Source organism: Xiphophorus couchianus, chromosome 3 (genome assembly GCF_001444195.1).
Source record: "Xiphophorus couchianus chromosome 3, X_couchianus-1.0, whole genome shotgun sequence".
Classification (NCBI taxonomy): Eukaryota; Metazoa; Chordata; class Actinopteri; order Cyprinodontiformes; family Poeciliidae; genus Xiphophorus; species Xiphophorus couchianus.
Genome location: NC_040230.1, coordinates 397,285 through 421,893, shown reverse-complemented (window position 1 = coordinate 421,893; position 24,609 = coordinate 397,285). Strand labels below are relative to the sequence as shown.

At 50.7% G+C, this 24,609-nt stretch overlaps 1 protein-coding gene across 1 annotated transcript; it reads right to left on the bottom strand.

Annotated features, from left to right (window-relative positions):
* Window positions 1-11: 11 nt before the first annotated feature.
* On the bottom strand, window positions 12-23,887 carry dennd4b (DENN/MADD domain containing 4B). Its single transcript, XM_028012393.1, has 29 exons — window positions 23,352-23,887; window positions 17,208-17,558; window positions 10,540-10,795; window positions 10,404-10,473; window positions 9,751-9,920; window positions 9,419-9,660; window positions 9,246-9,312; window positions 8,840-8,898; window positions 8,523-8,667; window positions 7,011-7,186; window positions 6,835-6,935; window positions 6,550-6,765; window positions 5,449-5,594; window positions 5,232-5,365; window positions 5,043-5,157; window positions 4,443-4,649; window positions 4,235-4,363; window positions 3,803-3,944; window positions 3,554-3,712; window positions 3,183-3,393; window positions 2,823-3,108; window positions 2,585-2,689; window positions 2,340-2,515; window positions 2,106-2,262; window positions 1,798-2,037; window positions 1,493-1,589; window positions 1,254-1,419; window positions 1,114-1,172; window positions 12-1,018 (listed from the first exon to the last, which is right to left on the bottom strand). The coding sequence occupies exons 2-29, from the start codon at window positions 17,537-17,539 to the stop codon at window positions 873-875; spliced, it is 4,509 nt and encodes a 1,502-aa protein (XP_027868194.1). The 5' UTR covers window positions 17,540-17,558; window positions 23,352-23,887; the 3' UTR covers window positions 12-872.
* Between the last annotated feature and the right edge of the window lie 722 nt (window positions 23,888-24,609).

Genomic DNA, 24,609 nt, shown 5'->3' with positions numbered 1-24,609 from the left:
AACAACACCAGTTTTTCTTTACGTCTTTTATTGACGATTTTGTTAAAAAAGCAATATTGCCATGGTAACCACAGTCAGATATAAATAAACAAACAGCAAATTTAAATAAACGTCTCCGGGTCAGAACCGGGTCAGAACCGCCAGGAAGGGTCCAGTCCTGAGTTCTTCCCGGGTTCTGGACTGGTTCTGGTTGAATTCTGGTCATGTCCTGTCCTGGTTCCGGTCGGGTTCTGGCCTGGTTCTGGCCTGGTACTGGTCGGGTTCTGGTGGAGTCCTGGTCTAGTTGTGGTCAGGTTCTGGCCATTTTCTGGCCTGGTTCTGACCTGGTTCTGGCCGGGTTCTGGCGGGTATTTAACCAATCAAAACTCTGATATTTTACATTTTCTATCATTTTGCCTCTGAATCGTTCTGCCTCTCATCCCAGGTGGTTCTGATCCATTCTGACCCGTCTAGCCTGATCGGGACATTTGAACCAACTGGACTTTGGAGTGAATCCCAGCTGGTTGGAAAGCAGAACCCTGGATGCACTGCTGAGTTTCTGGTCAATAGAACCGGTTCTGAGGAGTTAAAACGGGTCAGATCCGTTTTTCAGTCTCATCCACAACGTTCCAGTTCAGGAAGCGGATTCCCAGGGGAATATCCGGTTCGGTTCTGGGTTCCCGCTGATGACAACGCGCCTTCCTCTGACTACTGAGCAGCTCCGCAGTCCGGTCCAATCCGGTCCGATCCGGTTGCTTCGAGATCCATAGAGGTTGGTAGGAAATAGGATGCTGTGCCCTCCACCAGAGGGCAGCAGAGAGGCAAAGCGGGTGTTGGTTGCCAGTGGTGCGGTCCGGTGCGGTGCGGTGCGGTGCGGTCCGGTCTGGAACCGCTCAGCACTCCAGCGGCGGGTGGAAGCTGCGTCTGCAGTCGACGGCTTTGGTGCTGGGAGGCTGGGCCCGCTTCCTGCGGAGCTGGTCCCGGCCCAGGGAGCTGCTGAGGCGCAGGAACGCCGTCTTGTACTTCTTATCGAATGCAGCTGCAGACAGACATGGGAGAGGATTGCACAGCAGAACTTCCAGAACCTTGCTGGTTCTGATCGGAAACGCGACCTGGATCGACCAGCAGTCTTACCGACGTGGTCCTTTCCCATCGCCGCCAGCGTCAGGAACAGCATCTCTCGGTAGAGACTCCTGTCGGTCCGGAAAACACAAACATCTGAGTTCAAGCTCAGCATGAATCACCGGAACCGGCGGGCCGGTCCGAACTCCCACCTCTGGGTCTGTGGCGACCCGGGCTGCTTCTCCAGGGTGTCCAGGAAGAGCGTGATGGCCTTGTGCACCTCGTTCATGCCCACCCAGCGCAGAACCTCCTCCAGGAAGGACAAGGTGAACGGGTGGTTGTGCCGCCTCCAGCTGTAGCTCCTCATCGGGGCGCCACCTGTTGGAGGAACACGTTAAAGCGCGGCGGGGACACCGTGTCCTGTGACGGATTGTCCGCCCGCCGTCCTTACTGTGGATCCTCCAGAGGACGTAGAGCGGCGGCCACTGGTCGGTGTCGGGGCTCAGCGTGTCCCAGAGGAGCCGGATCCTCACCGCAGAGTTCTCCGACTGGAACAACCAAGACAAGCTGTTAACGACTCCGGAGGCGCCCCCTGGTGGAGGCCCCTGAAAAACCGTTATATTCAGGTGCTTTCCTGGACTTGAGCCCTTCCAGAAACTATGTGTTCTGTGTTCAGACACCAGAACCTTCTTAAGCGAATGAGTTCATGTTCGCAGTATTTGAGTCTCCCAACATGAACTAGTTCTTTCGAGTCACCTGAGTGAAGTGGCTGACCAGCGGCGAGCTCCGGACCAGCTGCAGCAGGTTGCTGGGCAAGCCGAGCCGCTGGAAGTACCAGACCAGGTTCCAGAAGATGATGGAGTGGCTGTCCAGAAACTGAGGCTGGGCCAGAACCGACTCGCCCTCGTTCTCCAGCAGACTCTCCAGCTCCTTCCTCAGAACCAGAGGGCTCAGGTAGGCCACCGTCACCTGAGGAGTCCCTCCCACTGACGACACCTGGAAAGAAGGCGGAGCCTGTCAGCAGTGAGGAGGGACGCAGCGCTGGCGGTGGCGGGCGGCGTTACCGTGGTGGCCTTGCTGGTCTCGGAGTAGGTGCTGGTTTCAGAGCTGGAGTCGTCGCTCAGTCCGTTGCACTGGGGCCGCTGGGACGCCTCGTGACTACTGGGGGGCCTCACGGCGCTCTCCACCTCGTCCTCCAGGTTCATGGTGCAGCGCTCCGCGCTGAGAAAGAGCAAGAGCAAAACCAGTGACGCTACAGAACCAGGAGTGCATGAGCGTCCGGTCGGCTGGTTCTGTACCTGCTGACAGGCCCCGGGTCGCAGATCTCTGCGTTCAGGAACGGGACGAAGGAGGCGGCGCAGAACGGGCAGGACGAGTTCAGGTTGGAGTCGTCCGAGGTCCAGCCCGCCATGATCTCCTCGTCGTACACCAGAGAGTTGCAGCTGCGGCACAGCGAGCAGCTGGACATCAGAACCTGGACACAAACACAATGTGAGGTCCAACCCGGACGAGACCGCCTCACCGACCACACCGACGGAGCTACCTCGATTCCTGCCCCCTCCTGGTTGGCGTCCCACGACTTGCGCAGAGGATACACCGTGGTGGGCGTGTCCGACAGGTCCAGGTCACTTCCTACCGACAGCGAGCTCTGAGGAGAGATTCCTGGTTATTCCTAGACATCCAGAACTATAGGGAAACATCTCAACAAGATCTGGACAGCAGCCCCTGGTGGAGGACGTTGGATCTGCAGCTCATCGCCTTCAACAGGAACATGCAGTCACCTCTGATGTGGCGTTCACCAGCCGCTCCTTTGCCTTTAGCAAACTTTCAGGCCCCTGGGACTTCCTGGACTGCCTCTGATCTGACACTTTCCGACCGATCCCTCCTCCGGACCAGCGGTTTTCCACGCTGGCGGCGCGCCGGACCGACGCTCGGTTTTTGGTCGGTGTGAGGAGCTGCTGCAGTTTCCCTGCCAGGCCTCCTCGGCTTGGGGACGACACGTGGTTGGAGTTCTCGTCTACGGTTCTGGCCTTGTTCTTTCCACCGGAGTTCCCGGATCTGTCGGATCTGCAGTCGGAACGTGAATCCTGTCAGATTGGTTGGAATAAACTCGGAAAACCCGGCAGAACAAACACACCGACCTGCTGAGCCTCGGTTCACATCTGCAGTCCAGCTCCGACTCGGTGTAGAAGGTGGAAAGGCAGACCTGACTGCGCCGCACCACGACTCCCTCAGGGGGCGCTGCAGGCGGAGCAGAGGCTTCTCTCCGTCCCAGCGGGGGCTTCCGGTGGACCGTGTCCCCGTTTGTCCCGGAACCGTGGAGGACGGGGGACTTCTTACAGACTTTGAGCTCTGAGGGCAGAAAGGGCTTCAGGTCAGCTCTGATCTGTGGGAACCAGCTAACGAGCTAATAGTGGAGCTCATTTTTAGTAGCTAAACGGCTAGCATATCTGATGCTCAAAATTAGCGCCTCAGTGTTAGCGCAGCTAGCTTTCTAGCTAGCAGTGCTCACCACTGACTGTGGGCGTCTTCATGCTGCTCAGGCTGGAGCTCTTCACCAGCGACCCGGTCAGAGACTCGTGACTCGAGCTTTCGCTCAGGCCGCTCCAGCTGGACTGACGAATCAGAGCGGACTGTAGGCGGGGCTTCTGATCGAGCTCCATCATGGCTCCTGGGATGGAAACAGAGATCATCTTCATCACCTTCATCGCGTAGAGCGGTGACGCGTTTATCCTGCAGGACGAACTACGAGACAGCTGACCTCTGGAACCCACAGAACCACTCTTCCGCCGCCGTTTGATTGGCTGCCTGAACTGAGCCACGGCCAATAGAACGTTCCGTAGCTTAGCCCAGCGGAGACGGCCGCCCTGATTGGTCGAGGGCCACTTACACTCCAGCACAGCCTGATGAGGGAAAACAGCTGTCAGCCCGAAGCTTTATGGTGTGTGTGTTTGTTTGTATGACCTTATGGGGCCCGAAGCCTGGTCCCCACGAGGGGAGACGCTGTTTTTGGGTCAGGGGTCAGATTTAGGACTAAGGTGTGAATTGAATTTTGGTTGGTTAGGATAAGAGTTTAGAAATGAATGGAAGTTAATGGAAAGTCCCAACAAAGACAGCTGTGCAAATGTGTGTGTGTGTCTGTGTGTGTGTGTGTGTGTGTGGGTGTGTGGGTGTGTGTGTGTGTGTGTGAGACCTTGTTGTAGTATCCGTAGGTGATGGTGTTGGGCGTGATCCCGGCCTTCTTCATCTCCAGCAGGACTCTGACGGCGAGGACCGGCTGGCCGTACTGACCGCAGAGCTGCATCAGGATGCGGTAACACACCTGACACACACAGCGGAGTTTCTGTTACTGGCGGCGAGCCGGCCCGGCCCGGTCGGCACTCGGGCCCGGCAGGTCTCACCTCGTCGGGCAGCACCACCTTGCGGGTCTCCATGTGCCGGAGGACGTCGTGGGCGGAGTGCAGGGCGCGGACCTTGGAGCCTTCGGCCCGGACGAAGGTGGGCAGGTAGATGAACCACAGGCCGTAGCAGTGACCCAGCAGGCATTTGGACCACATGTCCGGAACCGCCGAGTACTTCTGGGCCCGCTTCTGGGCCACCTTCATCTCCTGCAGGCACAAAAGGGTTCTGTGAGTGCTTCAGAACCAGAACCTGGTTCTGGTTGGGTCACCGGCTGGTGAAACACAGGTTCTGGTCCTAAAGCGCCCCCTGCTGCTGCTTCTGGGGTCTGCAAGAAAAACAGGACTGTGATCCATCCAACCGTTCATCCATCCATCCAACCGTTCATCCAACCAACCGTCCTGATCCGACCCGTAGAACCTTCCTCTGACCCAGCAGAATCGTTGTTTCCAGAACCGCTGACTGGAAACCGGGTCAGTCGGTTCCGAAGAATGTGCTGCCACATTCTCCACTAAAATCAACACATGAAACTACAGGAACCTCTCCATCAGGGCAGTTTGAACCTTGTTGGACCAGAACCGGGACAGAACCAGGCCAGCTACCTGCTTGGTGCGGCGGGGGGCGGGGCTGCTGGGGGCGCTGCCTCTGGTCGGGGCGCGCAGCGGGTCCTGCGGTCGGTCGAACAGCTCCGCCGTCAGCCTGGGGAACGTCTCGTAGCTGTTGGACGAGAGACGTGTCAGGTCACACGGCGCCTGGTTTGTTGGCTCCGCCCCCTGGGGGAGGAGCCTCACCTGTAGCGGGCGGGGCACTCGGCGCCGTCAGCCTCCTGCGGCTCCTCGGGCGGCATGATGAAGACGGTGTGTTCGCCGCCGCCGTTCTCGTCCAGGTCGATCAGCCGCACCTCCTCCGGCTTCTCCACGTCCACCTGGGGACCCAAAGGTCAGCGAGTCAACAGGTGGTCAATGGAAGGTCACGGGGCCAAAAGAAGGAAACGATTAGACCTCTGACCTTCTGGACGCACTCGTCGAAAAACTCGAGGCAGGCGTGGCGGTCGCTGACGAAGGAGCATTCCTCGATGAACTGGGTGAACATCTGGGTCCGGCTCAGCTGGGCGTACAGCTTCTGCTGGCTCCGGTCCCGAGACTTCAGGAAGCCTGCGGTCACAGGGTCAAAGGTCGTTCAGGGTCAGAGGCCGCTGCTCGACTGCTGAGGCAACATCGCAGAACAGCACAGTATCATGTGAAAGTCTGATATTTCTAACCAGTAGTCCTGGAAACGAAATATTTTATCATGACCTGAAATCCATAAAGCATCTTAGCATAAGATGAAAATATGAGTCTGTTGACGTCTGCTTAGCTTGTTGAGTTATTTACAGATTCTGAGTGTCGAAGCTTCCTAGTGACGTCAGACACATAAAAAGTAGCTGTTCTTTACTGTTATGTGCATTAATAACATTTAGGGCTCTTTGTGATTTACAAGCACAATTAAAGAAAAATAGACTTGAGTTGCTTTAACAGAAAAATTATTTTCTGCTCCATTAGATATAAAAATAATAAAATATAAATATTTTAGCCAGTTTTCCATCATTATTTTTAACAATCCTTTGGTAAGCTAACTGTGGCGTCGCACTTTAAGCTGACGTCACAGCAAATGAACGGTCGTTTACTTGCAGTACCTGGCGGACCACTAGGGGGCGGCCGCGGACCTCCAGTCCGGGGAATCTCAACCTGTGACTGGTCTAGAAGAGTCTTTCTTAAACTGTGGCTCCCCCTAGTGGTGCACAAAGTGCTGCATGGAAACCACTGTTTCCATGGCAACGACTGTTTATTTGCTGAGACTCGCACGGTTGGCTTAATAAAAGATTATATTTAACAATAATAATGGATAAGAACCTTAATATGCTGGTGGAAAGAAACATTTTGCTTTGGGATAAATAAAATTTTGTTGGATTTTAAAGCAGGAATATTTTCCATTTCTCTGTAAACCTGTATTGTTTCTAGAACAGAATTATGATACATAGCATCATGCCTGTGCTGACAGTGAGGAAGGTGAGCAGTCTGCAGCAGAACCTTCCTGCAGAGACTGGAGCGTGTTTAGAGGAGAGCGCACCCTGCAGGTTGAACAGGGAGCTGCAGTCGGTGGTGGTGTCGGACGGCGCCTGCGTGATGGGCAGCAGGAAGGCGCGGTAGCCCCGCAGCAGGCAGCTCATGAAGCGCAGGAAGGCCTCCTGGATCTCCAGCTCCAGCTGCTTCTGCCGCCGGTAGATCTGGTCGTAGTCGGTGAGCAGGAACTCCAGCGTCGCCTCCTCCTGGCCGGGGCTGCAGACTGCAGGAAGAAGCACAGTGTGACCCCTGACCTCTAGCCGCTCTCCTGACGCGCTCAGTGGCCACTCACTCTTCTCCAGGGTCCGGTGCAGGTTGGTCAGCGTGACGAACAGCGTCTTTCCGTGCTTCCTGGGTAGCGATCGCCACGACAACGGCTTCTTATCCTCTGACCTGCAGGGATCCGAACAAGAGCAGCCGATGATCTCCTCGTTAGCGGCCGCAGAAGCTGCAGCGACTCGGACTCACTGGAAGACGGTGTTGGTGTCCAGGTCGACGCAGACGACCTCTGGCGGGGGGTCGTAGAGGTCAAAGTAGCTGGAGTGAACGCCGACGATGAAAGGCATGGGCGCCAGCAGCACGTCGGCCATCTGCAGCGGGCACAGAGGGATGTAGGGGCAGAGCCAGCGCAGCGGGAAGGTCATCTGCACACACAGCGAGAGCCAAACATCTGCAGCTTCAGTCAGAATAACAGACTTTAGTCATAAATGAGCAGAAATGACTTCAACAAGTCAGAGGTTCTGCTGAGGGCCAGAAGACCAAAACTTTGAGTCCAACTTCTTTAGTTCTGTTTATGATGGTGTTGTGTTATATCTTTAATAATGCAGCATAATCCAGAGAATAAACGTCTGCCACAGTTTAGAGCAAAGGTCATCAACAAGGAGGTCATGAAATTTCTGATTAATTTGACATTTTTTCGATATCTTTTTAAAAATTGATAAAATTATAAAACTGATAAAATAAGGTGTGAAACACATTTTATTTTATTGATAATTTACCAGAATTAAAAGGAAGTGAAAGTATGAACTGATCGTACCGACGTGAAGAAGGGCACAGAGAGTAAAAATTCTCCGTCTTATTTTAGTTCATTGCAAGTTATTGCAAGTTATGTCTAAGCACATGAATGTGATTCCCATAAAGTCTTTATCATCTACCTGTCATGGTTTGAGTTTTCTGTGTGTTTATTTTTGAGTTTCTTTGTCTCTGAGTCTCCATGTTGTCCTGTCTGCCCTTGATTATTCCCAGGTGTCTCGTTCCCTGATTACCTCCTGTGTCTCAGTGTCTCTGTCGGGTCCTCCTCGTGTCAGTCTAGTTTCCAGTTGTCACCTGTTGTGTACATTTCTCTGCGCTTCTGTGTTCTGGACTTTTGGATTTCCATCCTATTAAATCATCTATTTCATCTGTACCTGGGTCTGCTGCCGTTTATTATCCCATCAACCAGTTTTATGTAGACGATGATTTGAGAGTGAAATTAAGTGTCCTACTGGGTTAGCGTTTTGGCGCCAACATGCTGCTTACCCCACTAGTTTAGCAGCCAAGTGCAAAACTAGAATAGAATTACTTTATTCATCCCAGCAGGGAAATTATTTCACAGTTACAGCAGCATGGAGACAAGACACACAACAACCACCACTGAGTAGCAAACTAGCATTTTTCCACACTAATGCATAATTGTGAATTCACTAAAAATTCATAAAAATTGTTAAAAACATTGGGCTTCAGTGATGCTAACTCCCATGTGCAGCTGGCAGTACCAGCTGCAGCCTCAGCCTAACTTGATGTCAGTGATCAGGAAACAAAATATCACATCTGTCATACATGAGTGCAAAGGACCCAGGTTAAGAACTGTCCCTCAACTGCAATATTTCTGAATAAATAACATATTTAGCTTTTAGAACCAGAACTGGCTCCTCCAGGTCTGCTCAGTTCCAGGTAGCAGACCCGACCCGGTTCTGTTTCAGGAGGAAGGCGGAGTCTTACAGAGACGAGGGCCTCGCTGACGGAGGTCAGGACGTCGGGTCGCAGCGAGTGCAGCAGCAGCTTGTGTTCGGTGAGGACGGCAAGCAGCAGTGTGCAGGAGTTCTCTGGACCCAGGTTCTGGAGCAGCTTCAGGAAGCTTGCACCGCTGCCCCCCCCCCACACACACACACACACACACACAGCATAAAAATCACAACAAAACGACTCAATCAGGCGAGTCTCTGAGAAATTAAAGGAAGAGTTCAATATTTGATCTGAGAGTGTTTACTGAGGTTTGGTGTTCCTCAGGGTTTTGTATCTGAACCAGTCACACTCACCTGAGTGGGAGTGGGGAGGAGACCGGCTGGCAGAGCAGCAGGTTGTCGTACGGAGAGAGCTGCAACACAGATGGGAAAATTAAATCATGAAGGGAGCTGAAGGATTCCCCGGAGGAGCTGGAACAAGTGGCTGGGAGAGGGAAGTCTGGGCCTCCCCTCTTAGGCTGCTGACCCCGCGACCCCGGATAAGTGGAAGAAGATGGAGAGACAGACGGAGGGACTTCAGGTCCAGACAGAGGAGTGACCGGTGGAGCAGATCTCTATCTGAGATCAGGCAATATCCTGATGATACCGAGTTATATCCAAGGTCTTGTCTGGTTTTTATTTATCTAGTCTCTCATCCACAGTTGAAACTTTTCTGGTATCGGTTGCCGGGTTCACAGGTGTGTTTGGGTTTGACTTTTACCTGAACGAGGATCCGCGGACGCTGAGGGGAAGGGAATGGAACGTTGTGCATGAAGCTGGAGATGTGTCTGCAGAGACAGGAACAAAGACGAGTAAAAACAGAGAAGAAGAAGAAGAGATGCAAAGAACTTTTTTATCTGAAAACACGGCTGAGTGGAAAGGAAGGATTCAGACTTCTCGAGCGGCAGGACGTGAGGCCCGGAGATGGAGTATCTGTAGATGAAAGTGAGGAACTTCTGGAAGACGGTGAAGAAGGGCCAGTGGGACAGGACGCAGATGCTCCTCTTGGCGTGCAGACTGCGGCTGGTGATGGGCCGGCGGTCCACCACGCTGAGCAGGCCGAGCCGGACGTTCTGCCGCTCGGACAGAAGATCCCTGGAAAACGACTCGTAGAACTGGATGGCAGCGCCGTAGACCTGCAGGACAGAGATGGTGTTACTCGATGCTGGCGTTCTCCGCCTCTCTGGTCCATTTAGTCTAACCGCAGCAACCGTCTCTGGACCCACCTTGTCTCCGGAGGCTGACGTGAGGACAAAGGTGGAAAAGACGGGCAGCTGGTATTTGGAGTTCAGCGGCCAGCTCTCCACCGTGACGCCCATCGGCAGACAGAAGACCGGCACCGACTCGGGAAGAGGGAACGCCTCCAGGTCCTCCTCTGGATACCGGCTGATCAGACCTGCAGAACACAGAGGGTTGGATCAGCAAGGCCGGGCTGCTCAGAACCTGAGAGTACAGAGAGGATCTCTCTGTTTCATGAAGTGATTTCTGTCCAAAAACACCCTGATTTATGAAGTTCTCCTGGCTTCTGGAAGCTTTTCTTTGGACTTTGGCTGTTGATATCCAGTCAGAGAGCTTAAAGTTCGGTGGTGGGCACACTTCTGCTAATCTGCTAATATTTAGCTTAGCACTTTTTGCAGAACCTGTATTTTTGGTAATACCATGCTGGAATAACATTTTAGCGTTAGTGGATCTAATATTTATGATTAGCATATTAGTGTTAGCAACTTAGCACAGCTAACTCTTAAGTTATTGATTCCCACCAATGATGTCATTATTATTTGAAAACCTTGCTGCTAGGAACCGTCTGTGAACCCAAACCCGGATCTCGTCCATCTGCAGCCTCTCTGGTACAACAGGAAGTAGCTGAGCGCCGACTCACCGGCTTCGAACACCAGGGCGTTGGCTTTGGCCACGGCTCTCTTGTAGCAGACGTGCAGAGCTGGACCCCACTGCAGAAACAGGAGCCATTAGTATTCACACCCTCAGAACCGGTCCGGACCACCCCCGCTACTCACCATGCCCGTGTTGAGGTTCTTGTCGACCCGACAGAATGTGTGCGGCGCCACCTCCCCCTTGCCGGGCATCAGCAGGGCGATGTCGGTGACGCCCAGCGTGTGCAGGCCCTGTGAGTCCAGGGCCCGGCGGTACATGAGGAAGACCCGGTGGGCCGTGGGGGCGCCGCCAGAGCTCAGGCTGGCCGAGCGGCTGTAGGGCGTGGTCTCGATGACGTACCAGCCCTGCTTCAGCTGCTCCTTCCCCTCATACAGAACCCTGCGGATCAGAACACACAGGGACGGCCTCAGCAACACGGCCACTAGGTGGCAGTAGAGCCGCGCTGTTCCTTTAAAACCACTAGGTGGCAGTAGAGTCGTGCTGTTCCTTTAAAACCACTAGGTGGCAGTAGAGCCGCGCTGTTCCTTTAAAACCACTAGGTGGCAGTAGAGCCGCGCTGTTCCTTTAAAACCACTAGGTGGCAGCAAAGCCACGCTGTTCCTTTAAAACCACTAGGTGGCAGTAGAGTCGCGCTGTTTCTTTAAAACCACTAGGTGGCAGCAAAGCCGCGCTGTTCCTTTAAAACCACTAGGTGGCAGCAAAGCCGCGCTGTTCCTTTAAAACCACTAGGTGGCAGTAGAGTCGCGCTGTTTCTTTAAAACCACTAGGTGGCAGCAAAGCCACGCTGTTCCTTTAAAACCACTAGGAAGGCAGTAGAGCCACGCTGTTCCTTTAAAACCACTAGGTGGCAGTAGAGTCGTGTGTTTCTTTAAAACCACTAGGTGGCAGTAGAGTCGCGCTGTTTCTTTAAAACCACTAGGTGGCAGTAGAGTCGTGCTGTTCCTTTAAAACCACTAGGTGGCAGCAAAGCCGCGCTGTTCCTTTAAAACCACTAGGTGGCAGTAGAGTCGTGTGTTTCTTTAAAACAACTAGGTGGCAGTAGAGTCGTGTGTTTCTTTAAAACCACTAGGTGGCAGTAGAGTCGCGCTGTTTCTTTAAAACCACTAGGTGGCAGTAGAGTCGTGTGTTTCTTTAAAACCACTAGGTGGCAGTAGAGCCACGCTGTTCCTTTAAAACCACTAGGTGGCAGTAGAGTCGTGCTGTTCCTTTAAAACCACTAGGTGGCAGCAAAGCCGCGCTGTTCCTTTAAAACCACTAGGTGGCAGTAGAGTCGTGCTGTTCCTTTAAAACCACTAGGAGGCAGTAGAGTCGTGCTGTTCCTTTAAAACCACTAGGTGGCAGCAAAGCTGCGCTGTTCCTTTAAAACCACTAGGTGGCAGTAGAGTCGCACTGTTCCTTTAAAACCACTAGGTGGCAGCAAAGCCGCGCTGTTCCTTTAAAACCACTAGGTGGCAGTAGAGTCGTGCTGTTCCTTTAAAACCACTAGGAGGCAGTAGAGTCGTGCTGTTCCTTTAAAACCACTAGGTGGCAGCAAAGCTGCGCTGTTCCTTTAAAACCACTAGGTGGCAGTAGGGTCGTGCTGTTTCTTTAAAACCACTAGGAGGCAGTAGAGCCGCACTGTTCCTTTAAAACCACTAGGTGGCAGTAGAGTCGCGCTGTTCCTTTAAAACCACTAGGTGGCAGTAGAGCCGCGCTGTTCCTTTAAAACCACTAGGTGGCAGTAGAGTTGCGCTGTTTCTTTAAAACCACTAGGAGGCAGTAGAGTCGTGCTGTTCCTTTAAAACCACTAGGTGGCAGTAGAGTCGCGCTGTTTATTTAAAACCACTAGGTGGCAGCAAAGCCGCGCTGTTCCTTTAAAACCACTAGGTGGCAGTAGAGCCGCGCTGTTCCTTTAAAACCACTAGGTGGCAGTAGAGTTGCGCTGTTTCTTTAAAACCACTAGGAGGCAGTAAAGTCGCGCTGTTTATTTAAAACCACTAGGTGGCAGCAAAGCCGCGCTGTTCCTTTAAAACCACTAGGTGGCAGTAGAGTCGTGCTGTTCCTTTAAAACCACTAGGAGGCAGTAGAGTCGTGCTGTTCCTTTAAAACCACTAGGTGTCAGTAGAGTCGTGCTGTTTCTTTAAAACCACTAGGAGGCAGTAGAGTTGCGCTGTTCCTTTAAAACCACTAGGTGGCAGTAGAGTCGTGCTGTTCCTTTAAAACCACTAGAAGGCAGTAGAGTCGTGCTGTTCCTTTAAAACCACTAGGTGGCAGTAGAGTCGTGCTGTTCCTTTAAAACCACTAGGTGGCAGTAGAGTCGTGCTGTTCCTTTAAAACCACTAGGTGGCAGTAGAGTTGCGCTGTTTCTTTAAAACCACTAGGAGGCAGTAGAGTCGTGCTGTTCCTTTAAAATCACTAGGTGGCAGTAGAGTCGTGCTGTTCCTTTAAAACCACTAGGTGGCAGTAGAGCCGCGCTGTTCCTTTAAAACCACTAGGTGGCAGTAGAGCCGCGCTGTTCCTTTAAAACCACTAGGTGGCAGGAAAGCCACGCTGTTCCTTTAAAACCACTAGGTGGCAGTAGAGTCGCGCTGTTTCTTTAAAACCACTAGGTGGCAGCAAAGCTGCGCTGTTCCTTTAAAACCACTAGGTGGCAGCAAAGCCGCGCTGTTCCTTTAAAACCACTAGGTGGCAGTAGAGTCGCGCTGTTTCTTTAAAACCACTAGGTGGCAGCAAAGCCACGCTGTTCCTTTAAAACCACTAGGTGGCAGCAAAGCCACGCTGTTCCTTTAAAACCACTAGGTGGCAGTAGAGTCGTGTGTTTATTTAAAACCACTAGGTGGCAGTAGAGTCGCGCTGTTTCTTTAAAACCACTAGGTGGCAGTAAAGCCACGCTGTTCCTTTAAAACCACTAGGTGGCAGTAGAGTCGTGTGTTTCTTTAAAACCACTAGGTGGCAGTAGAGTCGCGCTGTTTCTTTAAAACCACTAGGTGGCAGCAAAGCCGCGCTGTTCCTTTAAAACCACTAGGTGGCAGTAGAGTCGCGCTGTTTATTTAAAACCACTAGGTGGCAGCAAAGCCGCGCTGTTCCTTTAAAACCACTAGGTGGCAGTAGAGTCGTGCTGTTCCTTTAAAACCACTAGGAGGCAGTAGAGTCGTGCTGTTCCTTTAAAACCACTAGGTGTCAGTAGAGTCGTGCTGTTCCTTTAAAACCACTAGGAGGCAGTAGAGTCGTGCTGTTCCTTTAAAACCACTAGGTGGCAGTAGAGTCGTGCTGTTCCTTTAAAACCACTAGGTGGCAGTAGAGTCGTGCTGTTCCTTTAAAACCACTAGGTGGCAGTAGAGTTGCGCTGTTTCTTTAAAACCACTAGGAGGCAGTAGAGTCGTGCTGTTCCTTTAAAATCACTAGGTGGCAGTAGAGTCGTGCTGTTCCTTTAAAACCACTAGGTGGCAGTAGAGCCGCGCTGTTCCTTTAAAACCACTAGGTGGCAGTAGAGCCGCGCTGTTCCTTTAAAACCACTAGGTGGCAGGAAAGCCACGCTGTTCCTTTAAAACCACTAGGTGGCAGTAGAGTCGCGCTGTTTCTTTAAAACCACTAGGTGGCAGCAAAGCCGCGCTGTTCCTTTAAAACCACTAGGTGGCAGTAGAGTCGCGCTGTTTATTTAAAACCACTAGGTGGCAGCAAAGCCGCGCTGTTCCTTTAAAACCACTAGGTGGCAGTAGAGTCGTGCTGTTCCTTTAAAACCACTAGGAGGCAGTAGAGTCGTGCTGTTCCTTTAAAACCACTAGGTGTCAGTAGAGTCGTGCTGTTCCTTTAAAACCACTAGGAGGCAGTAGAGTCGTGCTGTTCCTTTAAAACCACTAGGTGGCAGTAGAGTCGTGCTGTTCCTTTAAAACCACTAGGTGGCAGTAGAGTCGTGCTGTTCCTTTAAAACCACTAGGTGGCAGTAGAGTTGCGCTGTTTCTTTAAAACCACTAGGAGGCAGTAGAGTCGTGCTGTTCCTTTAAAATCACTAGGTGGCAGTAGAGTCGTGCTGTTCCTTTAAAACCACTAGGTGGCAGTAGAGCCGCGCTGTTCCTTTAAAACCACTAGGTGGCAGTAGAGCCGCGCTGTTCCTTTAAAACCACTAGGTGGCAGGAAAGCCACGCTGTTCCTTTAAAACCACTAGGTGGCAGTAGAGTCGCGCTGTTTCTTTAAAACCACTAGGTGGCAGCAAAGCTGCGCTGTTCCTTTAAAACCACTAGGTGGCAGCAAAGCCGCGCTGTTCCTTTAAAACCACTAGGTGGCAGTAGAGTCGCGCTGTTTCTTTAAAACCACTAGGTGGCAGCAAAGCCACGCTGTTCCTTTAAAACCACTAGGTGGCAGCAAAGCCACGCTGTTCCTTTAAAACCACTAGGTGGCAGTAGAGTCGTGTGTTTATTTAAAACCACTAGGTGGCAGTAGAGTCGCGCTGTTTCTTTAAAACCACTAGGTGGCAGTAAAGCCACGCTGTTCCTTTAAAACCACTAGGTGGCAGTAGAGTCGTGTGTTTCTTTAAAACCACTAGGTGGCAGTAGAGTCGCGCTGTTTCTTTAAAACCACTAGGTGGCAGCAAAGCCGCGCTGTTCCTTTAAAACCACTAGGTGGCAGTAGAGTTGCGCTGTTTCTTTAAAACCACTAGGAGGCAGTAGAGTCGTGCTGTTCCTTTAAAACCACTAGGTGGCAGTAGAGTCGTGCTGTTCCTTTAAAATCACTAGGTGGAAGTAGAGTCGTGCTGTTCCTTTAAAACCACTAGGTGGCAGTAGAGTCGCGCTGTTTCTTTAAAACCACTAGGTGGCAGCAAAGCCGCGCTGTTCCTTTAAAACCACTAGGTGGCAGTAGAGTTGCGCTGTTTCTTTAAAACCACTAGGAGGCAGTAGAGTCGTGCTGTTCCTTTAAAACCACTAGGTGGCAGTAGAGTCGTGCTGTTCCTTTAAAATCACTAGGTGGCAGTAGAGTCGTGCTGTTCCTTTAAAACCACTAGGTGGCAGTAGAGTCGCGCTGTTTCTTTAAAACCACTAGGTGGCAGCAAAGCCGCGCTGTTCCTTTAAAACCACTAGGTGGCAGTAGAGTCGTGTGTTTCTTTAAAACCACTAGGTGGCAGTAGAGTCGTGTGTTTCTTTAAAACCACTAGGTGGCAGTAGAGTCGCGCTGTTTCTTTAAAACCACTAGGTGGCAGCAAAGCCGCGCTGTTCCTTTAAAACCACTAGGTGGCAGTAGAGTCGTGCTGTTCCTTTAAAACCACTAGGTGGCAGCAAAGCCGCGCTGTTCCTTTAAAACCACTAGGTGGCAGTAGAGCCGCGCTGTTCCTTTAAAACCACTAGGTGGCAGTAGAGTCGTGCTGTTTCTTTAAAACCACTAGGTGGCAGCAGAGCCACGCTGTTCCTTTAAAACCACTAGGTGGCAGTAGAGTCGTGCTGTTTCTTTAAAACCACTAGGAGGCAGTAGAGTTGCGCTGTTCCTTTAAAACCACTAGGTGGCAGTAGAGTTGCGCTGTTTCTTTAAAACCAGTAGGTGGCAGCAAAGCCGCGCTGTTCCTTTAAAACCACTAGGTGGCAGTAGAGTCGTGCTGTTCCTTTAAAACCACTAGGTGGCAGCAAAGCTGCGCTGTTCCTTTAAAACCACTAGGTGGCAGTAGAGTCGTGCTGTTCCTTTAAAACCACTAGGTGGCAGTAGAGTCGCGCTGTTCCTTTAAAACCACTAGGTGGCAGCAAAGCCGCGCTGTTCCTTTAAAACCACTAGGTGGCAGTAGAGTCGCGCTGTTTCTTTAAAACCACTAGGTGGCAGCAAAGCCACGCTGTTCCTTTAAAACCACTAGGTGGCAGTAGAGTCGTGCTGTTCCTTTAAAACCACTAGGAAGGCAGTAGAGCCACGCTGTTCCTTTAAAACCACTAGGTGGCAGTAGAGTCGCGCTGTTCCTTTAAAACCACTAGGTGGCAGTAGAGTCGTGCTGTTTCTTTAAAACCACTAGGTGGCAGCGTAGCCACGCTGTTCCTTTAAAACCACTAGGTGGCAGTAGAGTCGTGCTGTTTCTTTAAAACCACTAGGAGGCAGTAGAGTTGCGCTGTTCCTTTAAAACCACTAGGTGGCAGCAAAGCCGCGCTGTTCCTTTAAAACCACTAGGTGGCAGCAAAGCCGCGCTGTTCCTTTAAAACCACTAGGTGGCAGTAGAGCCGCGCTGTTCCTTTAAAACCACTAGGTGGCAGTAGAGTCGCGCTGTTTCTTTAAAACCACTAGGTGGCAGCAAAACCGCGCTGTTCCTTTAAAACCACTAGGTGGCAGTAGAGTCGTGCTGTTTCTTTAAAACCACTAGGTGGCAGCAGAGCCACGCTGTTCCTTTAAAACCACTAGGAGGCAGTAGAGCCGCACTGTTCCTTTAAAACCACTAGGTGGCAGTAGAGTCGTGCTGTTTCTTTAAAACCACTAGGTGGCAGCAGAGCCACGCTGTTCCTTTAAAACCACTAGGGGGCAGTAGGGTCGTGCTGTTCCTTTAAAACCACTAGGTGGCAGCAGAGCCACGCTGTTTCTTTAAAACCACTAGGAGGCAGTAGAGCCGCGCTGTTCCTTTAAAACCACTAGGTGGCAGTAGAGGTGCGCTGTTTCTTTAAAACCACTAGGAGGCAGTAGAGCCGCGCTGTTCCTTTAAAACCACTAGGTGGCAGTAGAGGTGCGCAGTTTCTTTAAAACCACTAGGTGGCAGCGGAGCCGTGCTGTTCTCATTGGGGTCAGAAGAGTTAGCTCTGACCTGCTGACGTCCAACCAGACCCAGACCCAGACCCAGAGTGTGGTGACTCACCCCAGGTCCAGGACCGGTGGTTTGTCCCGCCCCCGGCGGTAGCACAGGTAGAGGTGTGGGTTGTTGATGAGGCTGGCGCTCAGCTCGGCCGAGTGGCCCCCCAGGGTCTTCTCTATGCAGGTGAAACCTTCTGGCACTTCCTCCCCCAGACCGCGAGCGATCACCGCCAGGTCCGTCACTGGATCCGCCGCCCGGACCGCCGCCGCTGGTGAAGAAGAGGAGGAGGAGGAGGAGGCCCGGCCGTCTTCGTCCAGGGACCTCCAGGGCCCGGCGGGGTCCAGGCCCGCCACCACGAAGTAGTCCACCAGCTGGGGACATTTCTCATCCGTCATGCCTCCTGAATGGCCTTCACTGCAGGGTCAGAGGTCAGAGGTCACCAGCAGAGGGTTAAAGCCTCGGTGGAAAATACTTCCTACAATTTTATTAATATTATAAACCCTGAGAATCCTGAAGAGGGAAAACATGGAACGGGATTAGAACTGGATCAGACCAGTTCCAAACCAGGTTGGACCAAGTTCAGTCTCAATCTAGATCAGGTTTAAATTTGGTTTGAACCCGGTTTAGACCAGATGTAAACTAGTCTGAACCAGGTTCAGACTAAAGATTAAACCTGGTTTGAACCTGGTTAGAAACAGGTTTAGACCAGGTTTAATCTAATCCAGTTTCAAACCCGGTTGAGTGATTCTACTGAACCTCCTGTGAACAGATTAATCCAGATTACAGGAAGTCTAGGAATTAAATTCTGTCTGTGACTCTAGATTAACAATCAGCTTCACTTTCTGACAGACTGAACCGGTTCTGGTTCTGCTGAACCAGCCGGTTCCTTCCTGTTGGGCTCAGATTGGGATCTGTCATCACGGAAAAAAGGGGTCAAAGGTCAACTGGCAAACAGGAAAAGGCCTGGCAGCCTGCTTCCTGTTCTTTGAGGACTTCCTGTGTGGTCGCCGGTTGCCATGGTGACAACACATCCGGTTACCAACGGTTCTGTTACCTTCAGTCAGAACCGTAGGAAGGAAAGAGCAGCAGAACTGCCACGTTCTGATCGGATCATCCAGCCCAGATGAACGGGAAGTACTGCAGCAGCTGGTTCTGACCCAAGCAGAACCCAGCAGAACCAAACAGAACCCAGCTGGATTCTAAAAACAGTTAAAAACCAGAACCAGATTAAAGTGAGCTCAGACTGGAACCAGAACCGACCCAAACAGCAGAATGGTTTACTGCACTTCCTCCCAGCTGAGCATCAGGTGGGCGGAGCTTGCTGCTCACTTCCTGTTTCCACAGGAAGCAAAAAAAAGAAGCTGAGAATAAATGTGATGAAGTCGGTCAGTTTCACATTAGAATCAGAACCAACTGATCCAAAAGCAGATTCAGAGAAACTAAACCTTTCAGAACCTCCCGAACTTCTTCAGTCAGGTTTTGTCATCGCCATAGCAACAGCTGATTTCATCACTTCCTGTTTCTGAGCAGATCTAGGAAAACCCGGAGAACCAGATTTCCTCAGAGCGCTGGGTCACTTCGGGTCGAATGAGTCAGCGGTGATGATGATGATGATGATGATGGTGGCAGCGCCGACATCTCCGACCCGGATCGGCCGGCTGGTACCGCCGGGCTCAACAGAGGCCGCTTGTCACTGATGGTCGTCATAGCAACGCAGGCAGAGTCACATGACAGCAGCTTTCAGTCAGACGGAACAATGGAGGCTTGATTGGACCAGAACCAGAACCAGAACCAGACAGAGAGAGCAGAAACCCAATAAACACAGAAACAATGTTTACTTATGGATTTATTTATTATTTACATTATTTATTTATCTCTTTTGGTTTTTTAATAAATTATTTATTTCAATCTAAGACTGAAATTTATTTTATTTTTTATTTATTATATTTTCTTTCCTTCACATTCAAATATTTCACATGTATATTTTACAAATTCAGTAATTATTGTTTCACTTAATGATTTCTATATTTATTCCTGCTTATTGTTTGTAGTTTTATCATTTAGTTTAATTTTATTACAGTTACCTGGTTTACTAACGAGCCACGTTAATAAAACAGATTTTCTGAAGGAAAAACTCCAGGCGTCTCGTTTGACTCGTCATCAGGCAGAAACTTTTCTAACATCAGACAGACGAGCTGCTCTGGAGGAAATCCTTCCTGCTTTAGTCTCACCTGCTCTGTTACTGTAACGACCTTTGACCTGCTGGACAAATCCTCCGTTTCTGGTTTGGTATGAATGCAGAACAAATCCTGTCGTCCCTCCGGTTCTGTTCTCTCCACTGGTCGGTTTTAGGATCGTTGTAAAGTTCTAGTGCCGGCCTGCAGAACGTCACATGGCCAGGCTGCTGGTTCTGTAGTAACTAAAAGTTCTGCTGGTTCTGTGGGTCTCCTGGTTGAACTTGTTAAAATTCGTTTATCAGTCAGAGGTTGTTTTTACGGTTTTCTCTCTCAGCTCTGATTTCTGACTGGAGGTTTTTAAAAAGCAACTAAAACATTTTTATTTCACTGTTTCTTATGTTGGTTTTATGTTTTGAAAAGTTTAAGTTTATATTGTAGAATATAGAATTTTATATTACATGACATTTATTTCCATTATATTCTGATGTATCTTTTTTTAAAAACTGAGAAGTGAAATGGACTCATCAGTCTTCATCAGAGTCTTCCTCTCTGAACAGACTGTTGCCGTGGTTACAGGGACAGAACCTGAGTTCTTCCAGAGACACAAACATCACGTCGGTGTCGACCACTTCCTGTTCAGCTGACTCAGAACAAGGTCAGACTGTGTTTCCTTCCACTCAACTTTCCATGAAGAAGTTGCACAGCCTTCCTTAGAGACAGTCAGTGACTGTGTGCTGGTCAGAACCAGAGCCAGAACCAGAGCCAGAACCAGAACCAGAACCAGAACCAGAACCAGAACTCTCTCTTGTTGAATGAAGTGATCTGGGTTTTATTGAAAGCTTCAGTGTTGTTCCTGGGGTGGTTCAAGATTCTGGCCCATCTCAGAGGTTCTGGCCCGTCTCAGAGGTTCCGGCCTGCTTCAGCAGCAGGCTGAAAGACGAGGCGCTGAGGCTCCAAATATCTGCCTCTATTTTTATCTGCAGCAGAGATGAGAGGAGCAGCTGCTGCCGGGATGACAGAGCAGAACCAGAACCAGAACCGGAACAGAACCCAACTCGTCTCCATCTGTGGTGTTCAGCAGACCAAGAGCCAGACCTGCTAGTCCACAGAATTACTACTACAGAATTGGATGCTGACTGAATGCTGGTTGGATGTTGGTTGGATGATGGTTGGATGATGGTTGGATGTTGGTTGGATGATGGTTGGATGTTGACTGGATGCTGGTTGGATGTTGACTGAATGCTGATTGGATGTTGACTGAATGCTGGTTGGATGTTGACTGGATGTTGGTTGGATGTTGGTTGGATGTTGGTTGGATGTTGACTGAATGCTGGTTGGATGTTGACTGGATGTTGGTTGGATGTTGACTGAATGCTGGTTGGATGCTGACTGAATAGTGGTTGGATGTGTACCGAATGCTGGTTGGAAGCCGGTTGGATGTTGGTTGGATGATGGTTGGATGATGGTTGGATGTTGGTTGGATGATGGTTGGATGTTGACTGGATGCTGGTTGGATGTTGACTGAATGCTGATTGGATGTTGACTGAATGCTGGTTGGATGTTGACTGGATGTTGGTTGGATGTTGGTTGGATGTTGACTGAATGCTGGTTGGATGTTGACTGGATGTTGGTTGGATGTTGACTGAATGCTGGTTGGATGTTGACTGGATGTTGGTTGGATGTGTACCGAATGCTGGTTGGAAGCCGGTTGGATGTTGGTTGGATGTGTACCGAATGCTGGTTGGATGCTGACTGGATGCTGGTTGGAAGCTGGTTGGATGCTGGTTGGATGATGACTGGATGTTGGTTGGAAGCTGGTTGGATGTTGGTTGGTTGCTGGTTGGATGCTTACTGAATGCTGGTTAGATGTTGACTGGATGTTGGTTGGATGTTGGCTGGATGTTGGTTGGATGCTGTTGGATGCTTACTGAATGCTGGTTGGATGCTGACTGGATGTTGGTTGGATGTTGACTGAATGCTGGTTGGATGCTGTTGGATGCTTACTGAATGCTGGTTGGATGCTGACTGAATGTTGGTTGGAGGTTGACTGGATGTTGGTTGGATGTTGACTGAATGCTGGTTGGATGCTGTTGGATGCTTACCGAATGCTGGTTGGATGCTGACTGAATGTTGGTTGGAGGTTGACTGGATGTTGGTTGGATGTTGACTGAATGCTGGTTGGATGCTGTTGGATGCTTACTGAATGCTGGTTGGATGCTGACTGGATGTTGGTTGGATGTTGACTGAATGCTGGTTGGATGCTGTTGGATGCTTACTGAATGCTGGTTGGATGCTGACTGGATGTTGGTTGGATGCTGACTGAATGCTGGTTGGAAGCTTGTTGGATGTTGCCTGGATGTTGGTTGGATGCTGGTTAGATGCTGACTGGATGTTGGTTGGAAGCTGGTTGGATGCTGGTTGGATGTTGACTGGATGTTGGTTGGATGTTGGCTGAATGCTGGTTGGATGCTGGTTTGATGTGAACTGAATGCTGGTTGGATGCTGACTGGATGTTGGTTGGATGTTGACTGGATGTTGGTTGGATGCTGTTGGATGCTTACTGAATGCTGGTTGGATGCTGACTGGATGTTGGTTGGATGTTGGCTGAATGCTGGTTGGATGTTGGTTGGATGTTGGCTGAATGCTGGTTGGATGTTGGTTGGATGCTGGTTGGATGCATCGCTGCAGGTCCATCAGCCGATCTGTGTTTCTGGCCCCAGTGCATGCTGGGACGTTAGGGTAGGGTACTAACTCTAACCCTCATCCTGAAATCTCACAGCGTCAGTCTGACCATTCGGGATCCAACCTGATACACCAGGACCAGAACAGAACCAGGATCCAGCAGGACCAAAACCGGGTCTGTTATCAGAGCGTCGGTGTGTCGGTTCCTTCGGGAACAGACGTGAGTCGACACGTCTGGCAGCCGCAGACAAAACAAACCCAGAGTCGGTCACATGACTCCCAGGAGGGCTGTGATTGGAAGGAAACCTTCAGGAATCTGGATCATCTGGTTTACTCCTGACCCGGTTCTGCTGGACCTGGTCCATGTGCTGATGATTCCTGTGAACAGCTTCCTGGTTCTCCACCTCACGGATCAACTCTGGAAAACCAGAACACCTGGGAACACCTGGGAACGCCTGGGAACGCCTGGGATCGCCTGGGATCGCCTGGGAACGCCTGGGATCGCCTGGGAACGCCTGGGAACGCCTGGGAACACCTGGGAACGCCTGGGAACACCTGGGATCGCCTGGGATCGCCTGGGAACGCCTGGGATCGCCTGGGAACACCTGGGAACACCTGGGAACGCCTGAGAACACCTGGGAACGTTCTGCACATTTCACAACAAACCCCAGCTGCTGCTCCACGGAGCTGCATCTGATTCCTGAGATGCAGCTCCTCCATCATCCAACCACCCATCTAACCATCATCCAGCATCAGCTCCATGCGGGGCAGCATGCGGGGCTCCATGCGGGGCAGCATGCGGGGCTCCATGCATGAAAACAGGCCTCAAAACCACTGCAGCAGCCGGCTTCCATCATCGGACAGCCCACGGTGAAGCTCTGGCCGGGCTCTGAAGCAGCTTTCCCGGTCATAGCGGGTCAGAGTCGCTGACCAGCTCCGGAACCACCGAAACGGAAAGGTTAAGGAGAAAGGTTCCGGTACCGGCCAAACATTGGGACCGGATTGAGTTTGTTCCACTGTTTTTAGCGATAATGTTTAAAACTATTATTATTGATAATAGATAATAATAACGATACAAAGCTGCGCTGTCAGTCTAAACATAATTCACCAACAACTCGATCGGGCTGAGGATCATTCAACCCGGATAAAACCCGAACCCACCCCTCTGGTTCCGAACTGTGGCAGGTCCGAACATCACTAAAAACAAGCCAGAGAACTGTCCGACATTAGGCGCATCGCGGTGTCCGTTACCCTCTGTGGCAGTTAGTGGCTAACTGGGAGTCGGACTGGGTCCGGCCCGGTTCGGTTCTGGGCGGTACTGGCTCAGCTGGAGGCGGGAGGACCGTACCTGGATGTGTCAGCTGGTTCGACCCGCAGGTGAGAGGAGGGAGGATCATGGTCAGGTCGATGCCAGCCAGGTTCCGTCCATGTTAGCAGTTCTGGTTTGAGAGGCGGAGAAGAGGAAGAAAAAGAGGAAGAGGGACGCAACACGCCACACTGCTTCCGGAAGAGACCTTCAAAATAAGAGCACGGCCTCACCTGCAGTTAATCAGATTTTCAATTGTTTTATTGCTTTGTTGTTCATGTTGTCAATTACATCCATCCATTAATCCATCCATTAATCCATTAATCCATCCATTAATCCATTAATCCATCCGTCCGTCCGTCCGTCCGGCCATCATAGCGCTCTTTCAGTCTAAAGTCTATATTATGTCAATAATGACTTCCATAATTTATTTATAATTGTGATTTTGTTTGGGTTTTGGAATCTCCTCAGTTAATCAGACAATCTGGATTCTCTGGACAAGATGGCTGAACATCAGCTTTAAACATCTCCGTTCTGTGCTTTCATTGGTTGATTAATCCTCCAACTGTTTGTCTAATAAATAATCTATAAATCCATCTGATTTCCTTCAGGGTTTTTCTCTTTAGTTTGAGATTAGTGGTACTTTTATTTTGAAGCCTCGCAGCACTGTTTCCGGTTCAGATGCGGTGAGATTGACGCAGCTGCAGCTGTCAGAAGGCGAAAGATGAATTTATTAACCCACTGCAGAACCGTCCCCTCCATCTGGACCAGAACCAACATAAGGAGCAGCAACTTCCGGTTCGGGGCCCGCCAGACCCGACCCAGCAGAGTTTGGTCTGGGAGTTTCACATGGAAAGATCCAGAACTGATGGCAGAACACAACAGAACCGTTGTGGTACAGGTCCGCCATGTGTAATCTGCTCTGTTTTCTCTTCCAGTATCAGATTGGATCCTGGTACCAGAACCACCCTCTGGTTCTGTCTCCTCCAGATAAACCGGTTCCTCAATCAGATGTGTGGAGGTTTCAGGGATGTTTGAAATGGAGGAGAAGAAGAAGAAGAAGGTTGTGAATATTTCTGAAATCTAATGGGCCTGTTGCTGCAGAAAATAGAGGAAGTGCTGGTTTTAGCACTTCCTGTTGCCTTTGCGCTTACCATCATCAGTTCTGCTTCAACATTGGTCAAGGTTATTTAAGGTCACAGTGGGGGAGGGAGGACAGGCCTGAAGCTAAAAGCTCAACACCTTTATTTTTAATTAATTGTTAAAGTAAAACTGTGAAAGTAAAAAATAAAATGGTTGA